Genomic DNA, 27,828 nt, shown 5'->3' on the forward strand with positions numbered 1-27,828 from the left:
AAAAAAAAAAAAAAAAAAAAAAAAAAAAAAGAAAAAAGACAAACAAGGGAAAAAAAAAAAAAAAAAAAAGATGTAGTGCCCCCTTGAGGAGCCTGTGGAGAATGCAGGGGTATTCGCCTACCCCACCTCCATGGTTGCTAACATGACCACAGACATAGGGGACTGGTGGTTTGATGGGTTGAGCCCTCTACCATAAGTTTTACCCTTGGGAAGACGGTTGCTGCAAAGGAGAGGCTAGGCCTCCCTGTATTTGTGCCTAAGAGTCTCCTCCTGAATGCCTCTTTGTTGCTCAGATGTGGCCCTCTCTCTCTGGCTAAGCCAACTTGAAAGGTGAAATCACTGCCCTCACCCCTACGTGGGATCAGACACCCAGGGAAGTGAATCTCCCTGGCAACGTGGAATATGACTCCCAGGGAGGAATGTAGACCTGGCACCGTGGGACGGAGAACATCTTCTTGACCAAAAGGGGGATGTGAAAGGAAATGAAATAAGCTTCAGTGGCAGAGAGATTCCAAAAGGAGCCGAGAGGTCACTCTGGTGGGCACTCTTATGCACACTTTAGACAACCCTTTTTAGGTTCTAAAGAATTGGGGTAGCTGGTGGTGGATACCTGAAACTATCAAACTACAACCCAGAACCCATGAATCTCGAAGACAGTTGTATAAAAATGTAGCTTATGAGGGGTGACAATGGGATTGGGAAAGCCATAAGGACCAAACACCACTTTGTCTAGTTTATGGATGGATGTGTAGAAAAGTAGGGGAAGGAAACAAACAGACAAAGGTACCCAGTGTTCTTTTTTACTTCAATTGCTCTTTTTCACTCTAATTATTATTCTTGTTATTTTTGTGTGTGTGCTAATGAAGGTGTCAGGGATTGATTTAGGTGATGAATGTACAACTATGTAATGGTACTGTAAACAATCGAAAGTACAATTTGTTTTGTATGACTGCGTGGTATGTGAATATATCTCAATAAAATGATGATTAAAAAAAAAAAAAAAAAAAAAAAAAAATGGCTGAATGGGGAGTCTCAACCGCCCCCCCTTTCGCACAGCTCCGCCTTCCCAGCTCTGGGACAACCAGCTGTGGGTGCACCCAAGGCCACTGTCCATGGCCAATATTGTGGAGTGTGCAGGGTGCTGTGGGATATACTCCCCATCAGACTGAGTTTCCTGGCACAGCTCTGGGCTGTGGGTCTGGTCCCGGGCAGGAGTGTCGCCAGCACGCTGGGAAGCCAGCTGCAAGGGATGTGGTTTCTTTCTCCTTTTGGCTCTCCCCTCTGTCCCTCTGGCCCCGAGACAGTCAGCAGCAGGTGTGGGGAGGGCTATCCTCCACGCCAGACACCAAGGCGTTGGGTACAGCCCGCTCCTGCAGTGCTTCACTGTGCGGTTCTCACTGCCATATCTGCAGCTGCTCCCGGGGTTTTTTTTTTTTAAAAAAGAAATAGTCCATCTCCAAATGCCAACCCACAGTTTCCCCACACTGCAGCATGGCCGTAGGACTTTCAGCCAGCTTACTCACTTGTTTCAGAATGTAGACTCCTGATTTTACCAAGTGCACGGACCCTGTGGTTCTGGCAGACCTTGTCCAGCTGGTGCATCACTGGAAGTGGTATTCTGGGTCACTTTCTGGTTTTTATCTAGTATTTTTCATGGAGGTGTTTTTTCACCCTGTCTCACCCAGCCGCCATCTTAGCTTCTCTCCCTAGTGATTTTTAAAGGGCATATATATGACATCCGATACTTGCAATTGTGACGCCACACTCCCAGGAATAATCCAAAATCAGGCTTCAGCAAGATGATATTTTATCCCCAAAGACTGTGGGAATGGATTAAGATTAACAACATGTTTCTTCAGAGGTTCCTAACTCAATCTACTGCACTAATTTTCCAGATAATTTCTACAAAAATCTCAAAACAGCTTCTTGTACAAAATAAAAAGAACAGAGAGAATACGTGGTAATATGAAAGAATCTATAAAGACTTAAGTTTAAGGCAATTCCTTTTTTTCTGACATATAGAAAAGGGAAAAAAATACCCACCTTTTATTTGGGCATATACAATATTTTCTCTCCTTTGTGGCAACATTCATTCATTTACATCTATTTTGCATGAACTAAATTTGGCACTAACTGTAGAAAACCAGATGCTTAAGCTGATGAGAGCCCAGACTAAAATCTTTATCAGTAGACACTGTTCCCATTCAGGCTGTATTGGTTTTAAAGCATTTGCAAAACTGGTAACAAGAAATTCCAATTTTTTAATTGCCTTTGTGAAGTTGAGGATTTTTTCCATGTCAAATGTCTCCTTTCTATTTTCCTTGCTTTTCTTGAGCAGGCACAAATGCAATATATGTGGCTTCCCCTATCAGTATAAGCAAATTCATTCTGATGTGAAGAACACTTTATTATATTCAGTTACTATGTTATGCAAGTTGTCAGGGAAACTCCAAGGACTAAGAGCCTCCTTTCAATAAATTACTAGCTGTGTAATCAGCTTCCTGCAGAAATTATGCATTTTCCCAACTGAGCTTTTAGTAATACTGTCAGCTTTTTTGCAACCTCTGTAATGATCCAGGACTGGCTAAATTTCTTTAAATCCTTGTCTTATTTGCAAAATTCAGCATTTCTTTGTCTCCACTTCCTATTGTAATTTTAGTTATTCTTTCGTTTCAATAGTATGTACAGAACTTCCACTTTTTTTCATTCTTTAGTCCAAAGAAGTAAATTTTTGATTTACTATTTTTAAAATGTCATCTCTTTTCAAAAGTTGATGTTTTGTTCAAGTACAAAATAGTCACATTTACCTGGAAATCTGTCTTTCTCAACCAGGGCTATACAGGTACTCTAAAATTTTCACAGGCAACTTTAGTAGTAGTGGTTAGACATGGGTGCCACTGCTGGGTTCTAATCCTGGCTTTACTACTCAATTATCTGATTGACTCTGAGCAAATCAGTTAATTTTTCTATTCTTCAGTTTCATAATGGGTTCATGTGTAGATTAAATGAGTTCATATGCATAAATCATTTAGAACAGTGTCTGACACAGAGAACCTGTTCAGAAAATGCTAGCAATTACTTTTCCTATATGTTACATCAGGACATATAGTCCTGTATATGTAGTATAATGGAAGGAGAACTGAACTAGGACTTGGAAGACTTTGAATCCTCACCCTGACTCTGTTATGTACTAGCTGAGAGATGGAAGCAACTTACTTTCCTCTCAGGGCTTCAGCTTCTGAAAAATGAATGTGTTCCTCTTAACATTTCCTTAATTATCTGAGTCAATGGGGTTATTTCCATGAGGAAACATTGATCCATGGCTGAAAACTAGTTCACTTTCACATAAAAGTATGAGAAAATCACGATGCATAAATCCTCATGATTATTAAAAGACAGTGCTGGAGGCAAACTGCTTGAGTTTGAACTCTGGCTTTACCTCCTATTAATGGTGTGATCTCAAGCCAATTTCTTAAACTCTCTGTGCCTCAGTTTTCTCATATATAAAATGATGATTACAATAATAACTATGTCATAGGATTGATACAAGGATTAAATAAATTCACAAATGCAAAGCACTTAGAATAATGCACGACTCATAATAAACGCAATAAATTAGAATAACTACTAATATTGTTTATTATATTCAATCCAATTTGGTATGCCTTTAACTAGTACCATTGTGCAAGGCACTGTGCTGAGTAATAAAAGTCCAGAACATTGGCTAAAATATGTTGCCTGTTCTCAAGGAACATATGATTTATAAGGACTCAAGCCAAGAGATGAACGATTAATATAAGCTGAAATCTGAAATGAAGGGGTTCAAGAGTCCAATGATATGTGAGTTAAGAGACTGAATGGAGGGAATATATCCGGATAGGTCAGAGAAATTTTCATGCAGGAAGTAGTGTTTGAACTAGGACTTAATTGATGAGTAGACTTGTAACAGGTATAGACTAAATTAGGATTATTCCTAATGAGCAGAATCCCATCACATGGTGTTCCGGTTCGCTAATGCTGCCATTATGCAAAATACCAGAAATGGATTGGCTTTTAAAAAGGGGTTTTATTTGGTTACACAGTTACCGTCTTAAGGCCATAAAGTGTCCAAGGTAAGGTATCAACAATCGGGTACCTTTGCTGGAGGATGGCCAATGGCATCTAGAAGACCTCTGTTAGCTGGGAAAACATGTGGCTAGTGTCTGCTCCTTGAGTTCTGGTTTCAAAAGGGCTTTCTTCCAGGACATTCCTTTCCAGGCTGCAGCAGCAAGCTCCTTCTGTCTGAGCTTCTTATATAGGACCCCAGTGATTTAATTAAGAGCCACCCTGAATGGGTGGGGTCCATATCTCCATGGAAATTGTCCAATCAAATGTTTCACTCACAGTTGATTGAGTCACATCTCCATGGAAACACTCAATCCAAAGATTCCAACTTAATCAACACTAATATGCCTGCCCCCAGAAGACTGCATCAAACAACATGGGAGTTTTGAGGGACATAATACATAAGAGTGGAAAGAGAGTATGAGCTAAAATTTTGGAAGGCTTTGAATGGACTCTAAATTCAGGGAATTTTTGAAGGAGCTTGATCAGAGGAATAGCAATCTAAGCATTGCTTAAAGAAGCCTGATCTGATGACATAGGTGTTGAAAGTTAACTAGAATAAAGAGAAAGGAATGTAAAGATGAGGGGCCCAGTTTTTCCTTTTCATTTCTTTGAGATTTAAATGGGTTATATGAAAGCAAAATGTAAAATGGAACTAATAAAGCAAAATAAATTAAGATCAAGTAATAAAATAGAAGGAAATGATAAAATTTCATGGAGAAAAACATGCGCAAGACTTTTTCTGAGCTTTCCAGGAGCCAGGGTAGAGCAGCAAGCTCTCAATGGGTCATACAGCTCACACTGTCTAACAGAAAGACACAAATTCATCATGAAAATACATGTTTTCCTGGTCCTCAATTCCAAGAAGAATCTTCCCTGACGGCTTTTTAATAATGATCACTGTTTCTCCCCAAATCCAGAGATATCCTCCAACAATATTTCTCAAGTCAGTTCTCCAGGAAAGCTGACATAAAAATGTTTAAGTATCTTTCTATAAAAGCAAATCTATAAGGATGGTAGTAGAGAAGGGTCTGCGCTAAGTGTCACTAGCTAGTTATTCAACTTTCTTCTGGTCATTATTCCTATCAGAATTTCAGACTAGTTAGACAACTTTTTAATGATCTTTGAGGAAATATGACAGCAGAAGAAATGAAATGGAATAAAGAGAATCCAAAAAGAGAATAAACATAAGGTAAATTGTAGAGGCAGAATTGGAAGATATTAAAATTATATAAGATATAGGAAAGAGGAGTCAAGGATAATAACAATGATTAAGCAATGTCTATACGGTAATAATTTTAAATGCATTAACTGTGTGGTACATAGGGTTTCTAAAACAATATTTCCCACCCCACAAACCTATTTGCAATGAGACCTTTTTCTACCATTCCATCAAAAATGGAGTTTATTTACCTTCTCTGAATCTGTTCTGACCCTACTGTTTGTTTTGACCAAGAGAATATAGTAGAAATGGTATTGAGTACTTTAAGGCAGGGCTTTAAGAGACCTATAGACTTCGACTTTCCTTCTTAGAACATTCCTTCTTGGAACCGAAGTGCCATGCTGTGAGGAAGCCAAAACAGTCAGGTGGGTTGGCCCATATGGTGGAGAACTGAGGGCCCTGGCTGAAAGTCAGGAGGACTGCCAGCTACATGACTGAAACCATTTTGGGTCTTTGAACCAGACTAGTGCTTTAGCTGATAAGAAGAACCACCTTGTCAATCTACAGAATTGAGACAAATAGTCACTTGTATTTTAATCCACTAAGTTTTCGTATAGTTTCTTATGCAGTAATAGACAACCAGAACAATCTTAATTAATTTAATCTTAATTAATTTTCCTAACAATTCTATGAACCTTTATTTTATAGATGAGCAAACTAGAGATTAATGAGGTTAAGCAACTTTTCCATTGTCACATAATTTCTATTGGCAGAGCTAGGAGAACAGCTATGGAACCTGAGTGACTGAGTGATTAGTAGGGCCATTAGCCAAAAATGAGCCAAAATGAGGAATTTGGAAGAGAAAAATCTGACAACCTGTTGTTGCTGTTCTTTATAACACTAGGAGTGTACACAAAGCTCTGGGTAAAGTGGTAAAGTCTAAGATGAAATTGTCAAACGCAGCACATAAATGTTCTCTGGAAACAGGCAGCCTGCAACCACCTGTTTTACTGCCTTGAGGGCTTTAATGTTCTTTAGAGAGGAGCAATCTTGTAAAGAAACGTTCATAGACTGAAGCCAGACGGAAGTTTTTTGCACTATATTAGTTCTTCCAGTCAGCCCACATCTACTATTGAATGCAGGCCACTCTTTTCTCCCTTGCTTCCTCCCTTCTCCCCTCCCTTCTTTCATAAATATTTAGAGTAAATATGAACTAAGAGCCTGTCTCTGTTCTAGGTTCTGATGCTAGGGATGGGGAGGATAGAAATAGTGAGCCAGGAGAAGAAAGCAAAGGCCAGAACACTGAAGGTCTTTTATGCTATTCTGAGAGGTTAACTTTGTCCTAAGGACAAAGAGAAGCCATTGAATGGGAGGTTTTAAATAGGAAAGTGACATGATCCTATTCATCTTTCAGAAAGATCATGCTGGGTGTGCTGTAGAAAATGGATTGAAATCAGCAAAACCATAGGCTGGACACAATACTTGCATAATAGAATTGGGAAGCTGTTAAGAGATACTAATGATGAGAAAGGTTAAGTCCACCAGTGAGAAAGGAGACGGTAGTAAGAAAGGACAGAGTTGGCTGAATTCAAGGGGAAAAAAGGGAATAACAAGACTTGATGAATAAGAAGATATGATTTGCTCCCATACTTGGAAGTTTATTACAAATTAAAAATATGTATTGAATTAATATAATTTATCTAGTTACATTCAGAACTAGCCTTTAAAATGGTACGAAATGGATAATAATGACAATAATAATTTCTAAAATACACAAAGCATTTACCGTGTGAAAAGCACAGAGCTTTAAACTTTATGTGTATTTTCACATTCAGTCTTCCCCAAAACCCTGTGAGGTAGGTAGTTATTATTTCACTTTACAGATAAGAAAAATGAGGCAGTATCAAGCATATCACTGATTGATTCAATAAATGTATTTTTATCTTGTATGCACCAACCCTTATGTTAGGGGATACAGGGGATACAGAGGAAAAATACATGGTATTTGCCCAAGAAAATAGCCAAGTGGTTAAAACTGAAATGTAAACAGAAAATTCCACCCCAGTGTACTAAGTGTAATCACAGCATTCTGGTCCAACAGCTCTGGGAGGTTTCTGGGGATGGCCATCTTTAACAGAGAGGGAAACTTCAGCCCAAATGTACCTATCAGTATAAACTCCTTTTGTTAAATGGAAAACAACAGTTGGGCCACTGCCTGCTGTTGGTTGGTTGTGTCATGACTAAATTACCCTTGCTATGAAAGGAGGGGTAGTGTAGGGTAAGGTGGGCAGTGCAGACCAAAAGCCACCCCGTGCTCTAGTCCTGAAACCATATACCTGGTACATGATCATCCCAGAGGAGGGAGCCCTATGACTAGCAGGCAGCTCTGGACAATAATATGTCCTTTAAAAGGAACTACCGTGGCTATTTTATCACTGACTCTTTCCTACTTGCCTTACTCTTTAAGAAAGAAATACAGGGTAGAGGTGGTCCCTTCACTGTCAGACTAAAATACTTCAAACTAACTCTAGCTCTCAGTTTCATTAAACCTGGCCCTGACTTTACACAAAATTAGAATAGGCAAGATCAAGGAAATTTTATTGAATGCACTGAGAAACCATAAGAAACTTTTCATGATCTAAGACAAGTGTCTTTAACTTGTGATCCATGAACCATAACAGGATCCAATGGTTACAGGTAAGACACAGAGTTTTCCAAAATATTACTGAGGATTTACTCTTTTTCTCAATCTCACTTCTAACTGAAGGTCATTCCTGCCAATAAAACTTCTCTAAGGTTTTATAATCATTGTTTTTCATTTCCTACTCAAGCAGTAAGAATTTCCAAGCACTAATAAAATGTACTCCCAACTAAGACCTTAAAAATGACTGTAAATAAAATACTATAATGAAATGACAGTAAGTTAAATTAGCGCATCGCTTTTTGTTTCCTTACATTTACTCTTTTTCTGGAAGAGAGAATGTAAAGAAGTTAATGATGAAATGCGGTAAAGTGCTGAGCATGGCACTTACAGTCTATAGTTATATTTGTATAGCAGAGAATCAGGGCCTAGTGCCTGCTAACTGGGATTTGACCACTAGACCCTCGAACCCAACTGGAAGGAATCCAAGAATCCCTTTCCAGGAGGGCTGCAGTGCCAAGGATGTCCATGGGTGAAAAAGAACACCAGAGAAAATTCCTAGCATAGAGGTCATAAACAAGACCATGGGAAAAGATGAGACTATCCAGGAGGGAGTGGAAGCATTGTGTACTAGCTCAGCTTTATGGTATCTCATGTATTATTAAAGTTACAATGTATATTTTGTAAGTGAAGTTTATTGCATTAATTAACTCATTAACAACCTCTAGAGAGAAGCCAGACTTATCTGCAGGCTGGTTTGCTGAATTTTAATGACCCAGATAAAGAGAAAATCAGTGTGTCAAGTTCTTGGAAGGCTCCTGTACTCCACAAATAGATCTGATGTATTCAGTGTATCATACCTCATATCTTCAGTTCATTTAAGACACAACAGTTTGACTAATTTAAATGAGCAATATTTATGGCACTTGAATTTAAGAGAAAAAAAAATCAGTCTTGATTCACTATCCCCCTTCCCAAATTGGGTCAGAAACTGGGTTTATTCCGGAGGAAACACTAGCCAGGCTGAATGGGGTTGTTAGGGGGAAGGGGAGGGGAAGCTAAGAGTGGAACAAAGAGGACTTTTAGAGACAGTGTAGCTTCCAAGCCACTGACCATTTTAGGTACGGATGTTGCTCATGATGTCTTGCATGACCTCCATTGTGGTACTCTGGCCTCCAATGTCTGGGGTATAGAAATCTTTGTTACCGATGGATGCCAAGACTGCATTGCGAATTGAGGTAGCACAGGAGTAGAGATTGAGGTAATCCAGCATAAGGCAACTTGCCAGCAGCATGGCAGTAGGGTTAGCAACACTCTTATTGGCTAGATTTGTTCCTGTTTGCATTGCAGCTGTCTCAAATACTGCATGTATGTGGCCATAGTTGGCTCCAGGCACAAGGCCTGATCCCCCAACCAACCCTGTGCAGATTTTGTTAACAATGTTGCCATAAAGATTGGGCATCACCATGACATTAAACTGCTGGGGCTTGGATACCAGCTGCATAGTGGCATTGTTCACAATCATGTTCTCAAAGGTAATATGCGGATAGTGGGATGCTACCTCCCTACAGCACTGGAGAAAGAGGCCATTGCCCAGCTTCATGATGTTGGCTTTGTGCACAGCCATCACTTTCTTGCGCCCTATCTTCTGGGCCAGCTGGAAAGCATATTCAGCGATGCGTAAAGAATTGGCCTTAGTAATGATCTTTAGGCTCTCCACCACTCCTCTTACACTCTCGTACTCCAGGTTGCTGTACTCACCCTCCGTGTTTTCCCTAACGATAATGATGTCTATGTCCTTGTGCCGGGTCACCACACCTGGCAGACTCTTACAATGAATGACATTGGCATAGAGATCTAGGGTGGTACGAATCATGTTGTTGCAGGATATGTGACCTTGTGGCAGGTTATGGTCAGTTTCAAAGATGCCCTTCAAGGCCATGCAATTGCGACGGATGGACATGATGGCATTCTTCCAGTCCTCTTCACTAGAAGTGGAGTTCACCTTCACCTCCTCAAAGTCCACAGGTACACATGCATAACTGAACAGAGTCTTGACATGTACCATAAGTTCAGGCCCAATGCCATCTCCGGGAATCATAGTCACTGTGTGCTGCCCACTGTAGGTGGGTGATGAAAGAATTGTTTGATGACAAGAGATGCTCCTCAGCGGTGGCTCATGGGCAAATAAATTCTCCCAAGGATGGGTGAGGATGGGGCATTGGAAAATTGCCTTCATAGTGCTTCTGGCAGCTGTCAGCATCTTTAGTGCCATAGTTTTTAAGTTTGGGTTTATTTCAATTTAACTAAAAATGTTTGCTCTTCTTTTGGCTTTAAATCAGCTTCCTTTGGTGGAATCGTAGATTCATAATTCCTGCCTAGGTCACAGTTAGAAATTCTCTCTTCCCTTGTATTCTATTTTGGCCAGACATTCTACTATAGTAAGAGAGACAGCTAGCCGGGGGGAAGTGAGATTCAGTAAGTGTTAAAAACTAGAACGGGCATACATTTTGGAGTTGAAAAATAAAAATTTATTGGACACTTTTGATGTGCCAAGTTCTTATGAATTGCTTTTTATATATAGTCATTTATATTTTTGCATCAATCCTTTAAGGTAAGTATCATTATTCTCATTTAAATGACAAAACCAAAACTTTAAGGATTAGAATGTAATTTTTCCAAGGTCACAGAACTAGTAAACAGGGAGACAAGTCTCCTCTAGACAGTCTAACTCCAAAATATATGTTCTTAACCATTATGCTACTCTGCTTCCCATGTTTAAATTTTTGTTCATTTACTTGTTAACTGTGTGATATCACACATTGAATTTAAACTTTCTTTGACTTAGTTTTCTGAGTTAGTCTGCTGCAAAATGGGAATTATAAATACCAGCTTCTTGAAAATTCAATGAGATAAATGTAAAAGCCCCAAACACTATTCCTGCCACATAGTATTCAAAAAATATTAACATATGTATACACTATATAATAGTATATACCCAAGTGTGTGTATACACACAAATATGCAATGTACAGTTTTTCTTCTCATCTTCATCTAGCCCTCTGGATACTGTAAACCATACAATATTAAGACAAATTTAGTTCATTTAATTTTTCAGGTGGAATTTCAATACCTGGGCACCAATGATAACATTTTTTATGGATTTTTTTTAGGAATCATTTTTTATTTTACTTTTAATGAACTTTATTGCAGCATAATTTACATTTTAAAATTGTCTCCATTTTAACTAACTTATATTAGTTAGTGAATTTTGACTAACTTATATTCCATATCGCCACAACCATAATCAAGACACAGAATTTTTCCATCATCCCCCAAATTTTCCTTGTGCCCCTTCCTAGGCAATGCTCCCCACACTATCAGCCCAGGTAATACTTGTGCTACTTTCTAGCAATACAGATTAAATTTTATCTTTTATAGATTTTCATATGGAATCATTTTGTATGTGCTCTCTTGTGTCTGGCTTCCTTTGTTCAGCATGTTTTCAATAGTCATCCAGATTGTTTCCACACTGTTGTAGTCATCAGTAGTTTGCTCTTTTTTATTGTTGTTAACTTTCTAAGAAACTGCCAAATGATTTTCCAAAATGGTTGTACCATTTATTTGCCCACGAGCAGTGTAAAAGAATTATAGCCACTATACATTATAACCAGCAGCTGGCATTGTCAGTATTTTTAATTTTAGTCATTCTAACAGGGTATGGTGTTAAATCATCCTGTTTTTGATTTGCATTTCCCTTATGACTTTGGTGCTAAGCATTTTTAACATATTCTCCCAGCTCAACAGCTATAAGTATTAATATCTAATATTTCTAGAAATGAACCAGTCGATACTCAAATGTAGGAAATCATTATGTCCCCCAAAGTCATCCCAGCAGGGCAATTTAATTGAAAATTAAGTATTTACTTAAACATAAATTGGCTATAATCATATTCTTATTGAACTTTCAGGAGAGTTCCCTGATACAGTTTAGTGGTTGTTGGGGAAGTTGATGACTTATTTATGACATTTTCCAAAGAGCTGCTATTAAAATCCAAGGGGATGTTAAAGTAATAATGGCTTCCATTTGTAGAACACTCACCACACATAAGATACTGTGCTGGATAATGTTACCTACATCAGCATAATTTAGCAAGGTAACTATTAGCTTCTCCATTTCACAGATGGAGAAACTGAGGCTATCAGAGATCCTCTGAAGTCACACTGTTGTGAATGAACAGGTAAATGGCAAAGGTGAGGTGGGCAATTCTACATATCTGGGGAAGAGATTAAGACCCAATCTGATTGGGTTGAGCCACACCTTAACTGAAGTAACCTCATCTAAAAGTCCTACTTACAATAGATTCTCCCCCACAGAAATGGATTACGTTTAAGAACACATTTTCCTGGGGGCACACACAGCTCCAAACTATCACACTGCAAAAAATTGAAATCAAAATGCTGTTGAGCAGGTGCCAGTCAGGTACCTGGTTGCCACTTAATAGGTCACATGAGGCAGCGGATAGCTGGCTACCCTCAGTACCCAACACCAGAAAAGATGGTAATACCAGGAGAGAAAGCAGCAAAAAATGACCCAGACTCAGTCACACAATTTTGTTTCTATCAATATAGAATTATATAAGTAGACACGCCCATTCTCTCCCTAACACTGGAAGCAGATAAATCTTTCAAAAGGAAGGGAGCCCTGAGATTCAGATTCGAAACTGGACAATGGCTGAGATTTTATTATTCATATTGTTCTATAAACATCCCTGGGCAATGGAAAAGTTTTTAAGTATGATGCAACAAAGATAAGATAGTGCTGTGCAGCTATAAGAATGAGGTCTGTTTCCACATATTTGAGTGGCAACAGTTCAACCAAGTCTGTTGCAAAAGTGATGCTAGGATAGTAAAAGGGTTTAAACAAGGGAAAGACATCATCAGACTTGCATTCTGAATATGATATTCCGCAAGCAGTTTGGAAAATAAGGTGGCTGGCCTGGTGGCAGGGAGGCAATTAATAGGCTATGACTGTGGTTCTCAAAAAAATGGTCCTTAGGCCAGCAACATCAGCAACAGCATTACAGGGAACTAGTTAGAAATGCAAAGTGTCAAAATTATCCCTAGATATACTGATTCAGAAAGGCTGGAGATAGGACCCAACAAACTGAGTTTTAAAAATTCCTCCAGGTGATTCTAATGCATGCTGCAAATTGAGACAGTGGGCTATGAAATGTTCCCAATTGGAAATGATGAGCAGCTAAACTAAGGTGAAGTCAATGAGGAAGGAAAGAAATACTTTCAGAGATATTTAGGAGATAAAATAATTAGGATTAAGCTATTGACCTAGGAGGCACTGAATGTTATTCTTCATGTTTCTAAGAGATGGGGTAAATAGTGATGCAACCAATGAAAAGGTACAACATTGGTAAAAAGAGTAGGTTGGTTGGGTGGGACAATAAGATTGAAAATGAGTTCAATTTTAGACATAATGTGTTTGGGGGCAGGTAGGACATACACATGAGATGCCCAGTGGGTGGCTTAATAAATGAATCTGCAGCTCCAGAGAAGGGATCAGGGGCAAGGATAGAGATTCAGGAGTCATCAACATATGGCAGAGAGTTAACCACACAGGAGGATATGAAATAGCCTAGAGCAAAGGTTCTCAACCTTTTTTCTGTTATGACAGATGACGAATGACCTTCATATGAAGGACAGTCCCAGGAGTATGCCCAGATTGTAATGGAAACCCAACACACATACAAACAAACAGAGTGGGCCAAATGAAGCAAGGATCTCCTGAACTGTTTTTATATGTTACATTCACAAAAGCATTTTACTATCAAATGATTAGTGATACCATCTATTTAATGATCTAAAAAACATGCCATTTTGTGAGGAAAAAATATATATGGCTAAGCTAATAAAAGAGATCAATTCCAGATCCCTACAGGCAATATAATAAAATAAAGTAGGTACTAATAAAAATTAAGCAAAAATAATTCTTAGTTTATGGTTAAAAGTATAATAAATATTATTTATATTTATTCATGAAGTGACTATAGCTTTATTGCACATGTGATCTGGATTATCATCATACGGCCTTTGATTTGATAATTTCATTCTCACTTCTAATGCTATACAGTTATAGATTCATACACATGCTTTCTTCCTCTCTTTTCCTTATTAAAAACGTATCCATGGGTAAAAGCAGGGAAATAAACATAACTATAAATCTACCATTTAAAGATTGTAATATTTCAAAGTTGCTATAACTATTAATGATACATCAATAGCTATAGTTCATGGAGGCTTTCACAAATATAAAACAGGCTCTGAATTATGAGCACTTCACTTCCAGTTAACTCTAATTCCACCTTTTTCCAACTGAAGTGAGCACACTCTATTGAAATGCAAACAAGTCAATGTAACTTCCTATGATGATAACTTTAACGTGGCTCTAATTAACTAAAGAAATTAAATCATTCACAGGCGTTTGTAACTTAATCCTTATGAATAAGTGAGTAGTTTTGACATATGTTATATCTGATTCTACACTATATTATGTCATGACAATATGGTCAAGAAGTACTGGGCTATGAAGAGGATTGTAGAGAAAGCCCAGAAAAATGCTGAGAACAAAACTGGGAACCACAAATATTTAAAGAGCTATTAGAGGAGGATGAACTAAAGAAGAAATGATCTGGGAGGCTGGTGAAGAATGGAGACATAAGGATATCATAGAAGCCAAGAGAAGGGAAACATTCACGAAATTAGTGATCAACAGTGCCAATATTCTCTGAGAGGTTAAGTAAAATTAGAAGAAAAATTAGAAGTGGCAATGATGGGATCACTACCAACCTCCATGAGGCCATGGACATTAGTGGTTGAGAGCATGGGCTCTAAAGCCAAACTGTCTTCCATGTCCAAGCTCTGCAACGTCTGGTAAGTTATATAAACTCTTTGGAAACTTACATTCTGGTAGGGGTAGACAGTGGAAAATAAATAAATAAATAAATAAATAAATAAATAAATAAATAAATAAGCAAGCAAGCAAGCAAGCAATAAACAAATGATTTGATCCTTTAATGTCAAAAAGGAAAAATCCTATAAAACAAATTGAAAGCCAGTTTCCTCCAAGGAACATACAATATAGGCAGTGTTAAAATATTTAGCTAGAATGTGAACTAGGCAGTTGATACCAACAGGAGTCCTAAGTGACATGGAAGTGGAAAGGGTGGACTGACAGTCTACCTTGGTTATGATAGTTAAGAAAGGGACTTCAGTAGCATCTCAAAGAAGAGCTAGGAGCAGATAAGTACAGAAGAAAGGAGAGATTTCTGAGATGGAAGCAAAAACTTAAAAGCCTATAGGGAACACTAAGCATTCCCATTTGGCTGAAAGGAAGGATTTATGTAGAATAATAGTAGCAGAAAAATGGGGGAAGTAAATTGGGGTCAGAGGGCAGAAAGCCTTGAATGGTAAACTGATGGCTGTAAAGAGACATTTGTTTTTCAAATAAAAATCCAGGGCTTTGAAAGATACTACTTAAAAAGGAAAACATTCACTTAAAGAAAAATAAAGTTTCAATTCCCAAGAACAATTTATACCAAGGCTTTGCCTTAATGCAAGCAGAAATTTTAATGCAGAAATTTTAACTCTTGAAATATGCTTGAAGCTGTCCCATAGAACCAGTTGATTATGAGCATTGTTTTATAGATACTTTTTCTAAAAAGAGCAATTGATCAAAGACTTAATTTGTTTGAATTAAGGCATTTTCTTACCTGTCATTCTATCATTAATAATCAGAAAAGAGCTGAGAGACGGCAGAGAATTTTGGAGGTTCCAGTTTAAAGTAATCTAGAAATGCCCCCCTTGTTTTCCAAAAGGAGGTACACATTTTGCAATACCAATTACATTATATAAACCCTTGTCTGAGGAAAAACTACACCTATTTTTGCTCTAATAAGAGGTTCCCGGATATAGTTTGCATTGAGTAAAGGGAAAAATCCACCCCCCTCCAAAAAAGGTATTGGGGGTGGGGATAAGAGTTCACATTATTCATATATTTTGAGGGGGTTTGGCTGAAACAGAGGATTTTATAGTCCAGTCATGAAAGTGATGCTTACACAGCAACATTAGCCTTTCTGGAAAAGAAAATATGTGACGATTCAAGATTACAGATAAATTGGAAACAGCTTATCTTTTATCTCTCTTTCCAAGTAAAGTTTACAGCTACATGAACAACTTATTAAATAATTTTCTATTATCCAAGCCTTTGACTGTGCCACTCTAAATCCTCTCTCCCTATCTAGAAGGATTGGGGCCATCCAAGAACAATTCACACATGTAATTATGATGTTTTTCTTCAACTGCTCTGTACTTTGAAGTGTTTCCTTTAAGCCAGGATAATTTGAAAGAATCTTCGTTTAATAATAAATGGATGCATGAGGCAATGAAATCCTATTTCTTAAATCCATCTCAGTCTTTAGTCCAACACATACACACAGGCGCACTCATACATACACATTTCACAATGGTTGACACTAGCTCATACAACCATATACTGTGAGTACTATGAGTTTTCTCAAGAAGTCCAAATTTCGATTAGCCCTAAACCTGTAATCCCTATAAAGAACACTCCACACTTGTTAAACCAGTGTTACCCAATTAGTACAGTGGAGTATTTATAAAAACTGCAGACTCTGGAAGTTAGACGGGTCTTCTGAAAGCAAGCTAATTTCCAAAAGTTAACTGGTTTAGTCCCAGACAATACTACAAAGCAGATATAATAATATGAATAACAAAAATTTAAAAATATTCTTAAGCAGATTGCCTTCAGCCTCCCCATCCCCTGCATACAAATGCTCTCCCTTCAAGAAGGAAAATAATCTCCCCAAGGCCCTGTTTTGGACAGCACTTTATCTCACTTAATCTGCAACATGTGAATATGAGGTAGGTGTTATTCTCATCACTTTATAAATAAGGAAAGTGAGGCTCCAAGAGGATTAATTAATAACGCATGAGAATTCAGCCGAAGATTCAAATTCAAGTCAATTCACCCTAAGCTCCTGCTCTTTCCAGTAGGCCATGCTGCTTTTCCTCTTCTGTGTTTATATTTGTTCAAGTGCTACCTTCCCTCCACCTCCATCCTCCCCCAAAAAAGAGGGAAGAGTCTCATATAAAAAAGCAAATCACCATGGTAGACATTCAGACATCTAACAGTTAAACTAACAATTATGCAAATCTAAAAAGTCCACAAACTTCCAAGTAAAGATGGGTCATTAAATGTATGCATTTGCTTCTGCTCCTTGAAATCCCATTAAAGTTACATTATGTTTTGTTTTGTTTTGTTTTAAAGACAACAATGAGAATCCAGAAGAGACAACAAAATTTTGGAAACTGGAAAGCAGAGGAAGGAGTGATGACTGACTTTTCAGGTCTGAAAAAGCCAAATCCCAAATTCTCAGTGAGAAAAGCCAAGAAACAATTTGTTTTGCACTCCAGATCCCAAAAGCTCAGAAATTACCAACACTAGTTACCTCTTAGAGCGGCAGATAAAAGTGGGTTGAAAATCTCTCTAAGAATTTGGTAGATGCCCAGATTCTCTTCCCCCTCTGCTCAGATACTATCCCTCCACCAGCTTAGGAGGGGTGGTGATTCATTCTCTAGACTGGGGAACACCGTGTACAATTAAGTGTTGAAGTTCCATGTTGAATACAGAAGAAATAGGTGAAAGTCTAGATAGCAACCAGAATGCAAAAAGGCTGATACTCCTTGTTCAAAGTTTGGAAAGGTCTTTTCTAAAGAAACCAAAAACTAAGGAGAAAATACTTGAAGATATTGACAACCAGGTGTTCTCAAGGGATTGGCCCATCATCCTATATTGAATTCCACAGTCAACAATCACATTCCCATGTGCACAGATCTTTTGGTTAGTGTTTTAATGCCCAGCTCTTAAAAATGAATGAAGTCAAGTTCAAGCACTTGAGGGAAGCCTTTAATATGAAAGATAGAAGTTGAAGCAAATTAACCTAAAAGCAACAAGGAGGACACAAGGACTCTATGAAGGGAACACTTCAAATAAACAAACAAAAATAAATGTCCTAAGAGAGAAAAGGCACTGCATTGATAAAACAAAAGCACTGTACTATATTGAAATATAAAACAGGACAGAGGGTGACAATGGGATTGGGAAAGCCATAAGGACCACACTCCACTTTGTCTAGTTTATGGATGGATGAGTAGAAAAATAGGGGAAGGAAACAAACAGACAAAGGTACCCAGTGTTCTTTTTTACTTCAATTGCTTTTTTTCACTCTAATTATTATTCTTGTTATTTTTGGGTGTGTGCTAATGAAGGTGTCAGGGATTGATTTGGGTGATGAATGTACCACTATGTAATGGTACTGTGAACAATCGAAAGTACGATTTGTTTTGTATAACTGCGTGGTATATGAAAACATCTCAATAAAATGAAGATTAAAAAAAAAAAAAAAAACAGGACAGAACAAATGAAAAGCTCAGTGAAATGGGTGGAAAGTAAAGTTGAGAAATCCCCAGATATTAGATGAAAATGACAAAGAAATGGAAAATTAGAGAGAAAAAATCTGGAAATTGGAGGAAGAAGTCCAGCAAAAATAATTGGAAAGCCAGAAAGAGAAAAGGGAGACAAAGAGGATAGGGTGAGAGTTTGGAACAAGTCATCAAAGACATGATTGAAGAACACTTATAGGCCTAAAAAATAAGAATATCTAGACTGAAAAGTCTCAATGAGTGCCCAGCAAAAATGAATGACAGCTGCACCATATAATTATGAAATTTAAACAGTGGATTTTGAAACAGGATACAAAAATGCTACAAAATCAGAAAGGTACCGGACTTCCCAAAATCCAAACAGAAAGCTAGAAGACAATGTAATAATGCCTTCAAAATTCTGAGGAAAAGTGATTTACAACCTAAAATACAGTTTTACAATTTTTCAGTCAAGAATGAGTATAAAATTTATTTATTTAACAAGCATGTATATTTTGCTTACTATGTGCCAGAGTTTTCTAAGTAGTTTATAAATGTTAACATTTACTTATTTAGTGAGTTATTATATTTGTTATAATTAAATCAATATATTTAATTAATATTGTATTTAAAAATTAATTTCTTTTAATAAAAGTAAGACATTTTCAGACAAGCAACATCTCAAATTTCTTTCTCCCACATACCCTTTCACCTGTAACAGAGAATGCTCCACCCAGTCAGAACAGTAAACCAAGGAAGAGTAGGTATGGCATACAGGCCCAGGGGCTCTCACCCCAGGGAGAGACAAAGGGGATCCTCAGAATCATGGCAAAGAGAACTTCCAAGAACATGAGCTTGGCAGCAAGCCTCGAAATCAGCCCTTTTGGGGGGAAGACTTATTCAAGAACATTTAAGGGCTAATGGGTTTGAAGGTACTTATACAACTGGTGACAGTTGGTGATAAATTATGATAAATCCATTGTAAAGTAGAAAATAAGATAAATGAACTCAATGATTATTAATTATAGGGTGAGCAATGAGTTATGCAAAGGAAATCAAGGATACAGCATGGTTAATATATTTATTAAGTATATATTTAAGTACAGTCATAATATGTACTATGTAACTATGTAATAGCCATAATAACATAAAAACAGAATATTAATCTGAATTGAAGATGTGTGAAGAGGTGTGTGAAAGACAGCTAAATCCCCATCTTTTTTGGTGATAAGGCAATAAAAAATGTATAAAATGGAAATATGCAGAAATAGCAAAGAAACATGCTATTTAAAGATATGGAGGAAAACACCAAAATAATCTACTAAAAATATTGAAAGTTTTCCAGTCATCAGGAAATGGGAAATTTCCAGGGTTTAATCTTCATAAAGCTTTCTACAACAGTTTAGCTCTTTAAACTACAAGCATATATAAAGTGTATAAAAACATAACTTTTTTAATGCTCAAAAATAGATTTTTCCTTTAAGGCAACAAATCATAAGGGTTTAAGTCAGCAGACTGATTGGGTTCTAATCCTGGTTCTTTCATTCATAGCTATTTGAAGTTGGACAAGCTGCTTAAATTTCATCTGCCTCGCTTTATTCATGTGAAAACAGGGGTAATAATATTTTCCTCATAGAGTTTTGTGAGGATTAAATGAATTTTAATCCTGTCTCAATGCATGTCTATTGTCATTATTATTAGTGCTAATGCATTTTTTAGGTTGTTTTAGATCAGTCTAAATAATAAACAAAACTAAAACAAAGTCATTTCATTTTATTTTAAACTTAGCCTAAAATTTTGATTTAAAAAATCCAAAGAACCAACACACTAACATTCTAAACAGTAACAATTTAATAAGTGACCCATTGATAACTGAATACAATTTCTTACTATGACCACTTATTTAATGTCTATTCAATAAGGTATATAAGATTCTTTAATATTCCCACCACTTAAATAACAGGTACAGTCCTTAATATTCCAACCTCCCTCCACTTAACAATTTGAGAAAGTGATGGAAAGAATTAATATGTCTTTTATAGGGAAATAAATTATTTTCCATTTACATTTGCTACTTACCACAAAGAAATTATTTTTGTATCTGTTCATATTTTGTGGGCACTGATTAGTTTTTAAAATATTTTTAAAGCCAATATGAATATGACTTAAAATTCTTCCACTTAAAGTACAATAAGAAAAAGGGAGAGGCTCCTTAATAATCCTGAAGACATTTTCCCTTGTGTAGATGAGGACTGTATGCTGTGTATCTATTTCTGCTGGGCTACCAGCTGGAAGACAGGGACAATTCTCCAGCAACTTAAAACAGTTTTCCTCTCAGAACTGCAGTTTAGTATGGGATATCAAAGGATGAGAACATGCATACCTAAGCGATCAAATGAAGATGAATGTTTTATATAGATTTTGCCAGAGGCTGTATGTAGACCAAGATGCGCTATGCCACTAGAAGGCTCTGTTTGAGTCTCCATGATGCCAGCCACACCATCCCAGTTCCTCTGGCTGTACAAAAGGACACCTAATGGAGACATTCCTATGATACTGAAGCAGCCTCATGGACAGTAATATTTCTGTTTCCTGAGGCAACCTGCAATATTGCCCATCAAATCTAATTACCTGCAGAAGAATAGAAACCTAACACTTGTCTGTTACCTTGTCAACATATCCCCAATGAGCCAATATGAAATGAACACAATAATGGTACAATCAATTGGAAAGAACCTGGGAGACAAGTGAGTGGTGCTCATCAAAGTCTGGGTGTCAGGAAGAATATTCTATGATAAGACTAATTATATTCAGATGTATATATAATGTGCTAAGTTTGCTTAAATTAAATTCAGTCACAGGTGATAGTGTTTACCATTATCTGAGGACAGCTATAAAAATATTTTGCAAGGTTATATGTCAGCTTTGCACTACAGAAAGCCCATAGAGATGGGTGAAGCGACAAATATCCAAAAATTAAGAGGAATATTTTTTTCCATGCATCTCAACTGGAGAATTATTCCTTCCAAACATCTGTAACATCTAACTCACCTATGGCAGTTAGTAAAGTCCATCAAGGAAAAAGTTCAGCTCATAATGGAAGGAAGGAAGGTAGGAAGGAAGGAAGGAAGGAAGGAAGGAAGGGAGGGAGGGAGGGAAGAAGGAAGGAAGGATGGAAGGAGATATATCACTGTTGGAGTAAAAGTTGGTGTTTCTTTCTTCCATTCCACTTCAGTGAGTGTTTGTCATAAAATGAAAGAGTTTTAGACGGAATAGGTGAATCTGTTATTGCCTAAATCAGTTTCCATTCCTTCATGTCTCTGATAACATTAGTATTTTTCTGAGTTTGATTTTAGTGTTTAAAGACATAGTATTTATTTTTGGTTTTCTTCAACATGGCTCTGAAATACGCTTCATCTGGTGTTTAAGTAAAGAAGCTTCCCCCCTTCCAACCTTGCAGAAAAACTTGGTTGTATTAGACTCATGGGTTCCACTGTCCCCATATCAATCACTGTTCCTTTACATAACGGCTCACGCCAAAAGTCTTGGAATCATCACTGTTGACTGCTTGCTGTCTCTTAAACACACATCCAATTCAAAATATCACCCAAATCCTACCACTTTCAATACCTCCAGTGCTATAAATGCAGTCCATCATCATCTCTCAGAAGAACTACTGCAGTGTCTTCCTTTCTGGTCCCCATGCTTCCACTCTTGCCTCCAATGGTGTGAAATCTTCACAGCAGTCAGATTAATGCTTTGCAAAATACAAATCCAATCACGTTACCACCCTTCACGAAGAAAAAATTACTCTGACTTCCTTTTATGCATAGACTTAGTAACCCAAACACCCTGGTAACTCCTATTTCAGATTTCACACTTTATCCATCTGCCTGGGAGTCTTCTCTGATACCCACATGGCTTGCCTTTTCATTAGTTCAGGTCTCCAGTCAGACATCACTTCATCAGAGAGGGTTTCCCTCACCACTTTGTCTCCAAGGTCAGCCTCTCTCCATCTTTTACTCTGTAATCTTCTTATCCTGCTTTGTCTTCTTAGCACATATCACTAATTGAAAACATAGTATATAGTTATTTGATTGTTTTTATTGTCTAATTCCTCAATATTGGATTAGAAGCTGCATGAAGGCAGGGCATTAATCTGTTTTGTTTCCTGCTACATCCACCTTACCTAGAATAGTGTCTGGCACTCAATAAATATGCATTGACTAAATGAACTGTGAAACTGTATTGAGCTGTACTTTACAGGAGATTTAAAGGATTTGATGGTAATTTTCATTGTACATAAATTACATCTCAGAATTTGTCACCCTAATATGACCCCCACTCTAAAGCATATAATCAGGACAACTCTAACAAATTCAACTTAAACACAAATCTACTAAGCTGGATGAATTGTTTCATGGATATAAGTTGGCTTCCCAAGAGGTGGGCACACTAAGTCCTGGGAAAGAAATCATTTCTGAGAAAACAAAAATAATGGGTCTTTTGACTACAGTAGTCTAGAGAAACTCCTGCCTGGTATTTACTATCGTCTTTACTATGTGAAACACCCGTGACCATCTCACTCTTCTGCTCTATAGGGACTAAAGACCAAACTCTTTAGTAAGATAGGCTGGATTCTGGCCCTGCCACCTATTAGACCCTGCTTGGAAACTCTTTTCATTGTCTTTTGCGCACTCACCTTCTGGCGTAGCAACATCACATTAAACTCTGTTCCCCCAAAACACCGTGAACATGAACATTGCTCATGCTACTCCTCTGCCCAAAATGTCTACCCTGTCCTCCAGTGGTACTCAACTACTTGTCCCTGGAAATTCAGATAAAATACCACCACTTCTATTAAGCCTTCTCTGACCCCTCCACTCCTTATTTCCCTTAACAGCAAACTTCCTCTGGCTATGCTTTATAATGATACCTCCCTTAAGGCACAATAGAATTGCATAGTTATCAAAAGTTCCTCCATCACAATTTATAATGGACAATGTCTTATTCACCCCTGTACCTCCAAAATCTTGTATGGTATTTGGTATATAAGAGGTGTTCAATAAATGTTCATAAATGTTAAACAAGCCATTGTTCTCCTTGCTTCAACAGACACAATTTAAGAAGCTCTATGTCCAAGACCAGATTTACCTTAGGTACAAATTCCTCATGTCAGAACATTTTGTTTTTGTAACCCTTGTTTTAGTTTGCCAGGGGTGCAATGACAAATACCACAGACTGGCTGGCTTAAACAGCAGGAATTTATTATCTCACAGTTTTGGAGACTATAAAGTCTAAAATTAAGGTATCAGCAGGCCCATGGTTTATCTGAAATCTGTAGCAATCTGGTGGTGGCTTGCTGGAAATTAATCTCTGCCTCCATCACATGGTGACCTGTCTCCTTTGGTCTCTTCCTGTGGCTTTTACTCCTCCTGCTCAGTCGTTTGTGTCTCTGTTTAGATTTCTTCTCCTTATAAGAACTCCAGTCACATTAGATTAAGGCCCCCCTAAGTCAACATGGCCTCATCTAAATAGGATCTTCAAAGAAGTTCAAATGAGTTCATACCCATGGGAACAGGAGTTTGGATTTGAACATGTCTTTGTGGGGACATGATTCAATCAACCACATCCCTGACTGATGGCCTAAATTTGACCCAGTGGCTCAACCCCCTGGTTTTCTATTTCCTAAGCTTGGATCAAATCCTTTCTTCTTTGAATGCTCCCATTAGTAATCATTATGGCTACCGTATCCTGAGCCTCTAACTATACCCATGCTTCACAAACTTTCTCATTTAATATTTTTGCAACATTTGAAGTGAAAAAAATGAATTCATAAGGTATTAATAAGTAACTTTATTAAGTTCACAGGGCCAATAAGCTACAGAATTAGAATTTCAACCAAGGTCTGTGTCTGCAAACATAACCCATGGAATGATATAATCAAGGAACAAATTTTGTTTGGGTCCTGACTCTGGAAAAGATTTTCCCTTGCCCCTGGATGAAATCTTAGTCTTCAGCAAATCTCATAATTTTTTTTTTTCACTCACTCATATGTAACAGAATGTCCTGGAGACAATTGTTCAGTCTCTAATAGTAATTGAAACTCTAAACTTGCTTCATCATCTAATTATCTCTCTCTCCCCACTGCTGAGGTCTGCCATAGTAGGGCCCTTACAAGGGGGGAAAGGCACGTGGTATTTTCTCCTTCCATACTGTGATACAATAAATAAGGGCCCCTCAAAGATATCCAGTTCCTAATCCCTGGAACTTGTGAATGTTACTTCATGGCAAATGGGACTTTGCAGGCTTAAGTTAAGGCTCTTGAGATGGGGAGATTATCCTGGATGCTCCAAATGGGCCCTGTTCTGGTTTGCTAATGCTACCAGAATGCAAACACCAGAAATGGATTGGCTTTTATAAAGGGGGTTTATTTGGTTACAAAGTTACAGTCTTAAGGTCATAAAGTGTCCAGAATAAGTCATCAACAATCGGGTACCTTCACTGGAGGATGGCCAATGGCATCCGGAAACCCTCTGATAGCTAGGAAGGCACGTGGCTGGCATCTGCTCCAGAGTTCTGGTTTCAAAATGGTTTTCTCCCAGGACATTTCTCTCTAGGCTGCAGCTCCTCAAAAATGTCACTCTTAGTTGCTCTTGGGGCATTTGTCCTCTCTTAGCTTCTCCGGAGCAAAAGTCTGCTTTCAAAGTCCGTCTCTAAAGTGTCTCTGTAAGCTGAAGCTCCTCTCTCAGCCTCTGTGCATTCTTCAAAGTGTCCCTCTTGGCAGTAGCAAGTTTGCTCCTTCTGTCTGAGTAAACGAATCAAGGCCCATGCTGAATGGGTGGGGCCACGTCTCCATGGAAATTATCCAATGAAAGTTCTCGCCCACAGTTGAGTGATCACATCTCCACGGAAACATCCAATCAAAAGTTTCCAACCCAATCAACACCAATATGTTTCCTGCCCACACAAGACTGCATCAAAGATAATGGCATTTGAGGGGACATAATACATCCAAACCAGCACAGGCCCTAAATGTAATCACAAGTTCCTTATAAGGAGAAAGCAGAGGGAGATTTGACTAAAAAAGAAGGCAATGTGATCACTGAAGCAAGATGCTATGCTGCTGGTTTTAAAGATGGAGAAGAGTCCATGAGTCAAAGAATACAAGGAATGCATGCAACTCTGGAAGCTGGAAAAACATGAAACAGATTCTCTTTTAGGGCCTCCAGAGGGAGTAAAGCGCTGGTGACACCTTAGTGTCAGTCTAGTGAAACTGATTTCCAACTTCTGACCTCAAGAATTGTAAGGGAATATGTGTTGTTCTAAGTGGCCAAGTTTGTGGAAATTTGTTAGAGCAGCCATAGGAACCTAGTACAACCACTTGTTTTGTACCCCCTTTCCCAGGTTACTATGTTTTTGTTTTTGTTTTCTCCCTCCAGGATCAGGTCAGGGAGAAGAGAATAGGAGAAAGGGACAGCCTTACAGAGTGGGTGTAGTTGTAGCTTTGGCCAGGTCTCTGGCTGGCAGATGTACAGTTGTGGCTCTCTCACAGGTGGTCCCCTGTTACCACTACACTGACATGGGCAATGACTCCAATTCAACTGGCCATTGTGGCCTCAACTCCTGGTTTTCCTTCAATCCACTCACACTCACACTGCCCCAATACCCTTTTCAGGAAATGTTCTTGGCAGGAACTAAAATGGCTCCAGTCCAGGATCTGGGCCACGGGAAACACACCTCCTCTGATGACTTTACGAAGTCATGGAGTTACTTCCCATCGCAGCCTCAGTTCACCTTTACTCCTTCTCCAAAGTAGTTCACTAACTTGTCTCTCTCCAGCATTCTTGGTTTTCTTGGGTGGGACTCCAATTCCAGTTGACTGTGTCACCAAATTTCAGAGGACACATATCTATCTCTTCAAGTGATCTGATTTAAGGGTTCCTAGGCTTGATAAGAGGGTGTAGGCACACTTGAAGATAAGGGAATGAGGCTTGTAGGACAGATTTCTACAGAAAAATTCTCCTCACAAAATCCTAACTCTACTCCTTGGACCTTTTCATATCCTTGAAGTAGGTGAAAAGTTTAATTAAGAGTCATGGAACTGGTTACTATGAAAGGGGCACCTAACTTTGAAATGGCAGATCAGTTGTATCTTGGGGTCACGTTGGAAAAGGAAGGGTCCTATTTTAACACTGTAAGTCCCTTCCCCACCCCTTTGGGCTTTACCTTTCTAAATCCAACAGCCTGACTTCCCATTGCTAGAATCTGCATCTCTGAGCCTGAGGGGAAGGTGGCAGAAGGCTCCTGCTGGGGAATGACTGTTCCTCGGGAGCATCCATCCACCAATGACTCAGCCTCTGAGTGGGATAAAACTGGACACGGTTTCTCAGTGTTCCCCATCAGGCTGAGCTCCAGTTGCCCACAGTGGTAATTTATTTCACTTAAGTGAAGCACCCAACACAGGCCTTCTTCCACTTTCTGTCTCACTTCCCCATTCTGCTACCAGGGGTTCCTATGTTCAACTCTCAAATAAGCTGTGCTGGTTTGGATGTATTATGGCCCCCAAAACACCATTATCTTTGATGCAATCTTGTGGGGTCAGATGTATTTGTGTTGATTAGGTTGGAACCTATTGATTGAGTGTTTCCATGGAGATATGACTCAATCAATTATGGGCAAGACCTTTGATTGGATAATTTCCATGGAGGTGTTACCCCACCCATTCAGGGCAGATGTTAATTGGATCACTGGAGTCACATAAAGGAGTTCACAGACAGAAGGAGCTCAGAGCAGTCGTGAGTGACATTTTGGAGACAGCCTTTGAAAGCAGACTTTTGCTGACACTTTGCTATGGAGAAGCTAAGAGAGTTCAAATGCCCTGAGAGCAACATTTTGAAGAACACACAGGAGCTGAGAGAGGAGCTGGAACACAACCTGGGATTAGCAGATACCAGCCACGTGTCTTCCCAGCTAACAGAGATTTTCTGGGCACCATTGGCCTTCCTTTGGTGAAGGTATACTCATGTTGAAGCCTTAATTTGGACACTTCCATGGCCTTAAGACTGTAACTTTGTAACCAAATAAACCCCCTTTATAAAAGCCAATCCATTTCTGGTGTTTTATATTCCAGCAGCATTAGCAAACCAGAACATAATTTCTATGAACTTGAATCCTTCTCTCACAGTCTGCTTCTTGGGAACTCAAACTCAGATACTCTTACTCTCTTAATCATTCTGCTTCATGACCATTGTTTTGATACATCAGGTTCTTGCCTCCCAGTTTGCATCCTGCAGCCTAGGATAAGGGCCTTCAAGAAATGTGGTCACTGGTGAGAGTAGCCAAATCCCACTGTGGTGAGGACAGGCTCCACAGCCTCACAAAGTGACCACATTAGGTCACTGGC

General features: G+C 38.4%; 2 protein-coding genes across 2 annotated transcripts in view; both read right to left on the minus strand.

The window, feature by feature from the left end:
* Positions 1 to 27,828, minus strand: part of NELL1 (neural EGFL like 1) — a 925,820-nt gene that overhangs the window by 301,773 nt on the left and 596,219 nt on the right.
* Positions 9,025 to 10,182, minus strand: LOC119536011 (isocitrate dehydrogenase [NAD] subunit gamma, mitochondrial-like). Its single transcript, XM_037838460.1, has one exon. It carries the CDS (start codon positions 10,180 to 10,182, stop codon positions 9,025 to 9,027), a length of 1,158 nt encoding a protein of 385 aa, XP_037694388.1.

The sequence above is a fragment of the Choloepus didactylus genome, chromosome 6 (genome assembly GCF_015220235.1).
Source record: "Choloepus didactylus isolate mChoDid1 chromosome 6, mChoDid1.pri, whole genome shotgun sequence".
Lineage (NCBI taxonomy): Eukaryota > Metazoa > Chordata > Mammalia > Pilosa > Megalonychidae > Choloepus > Choloepus didactylus.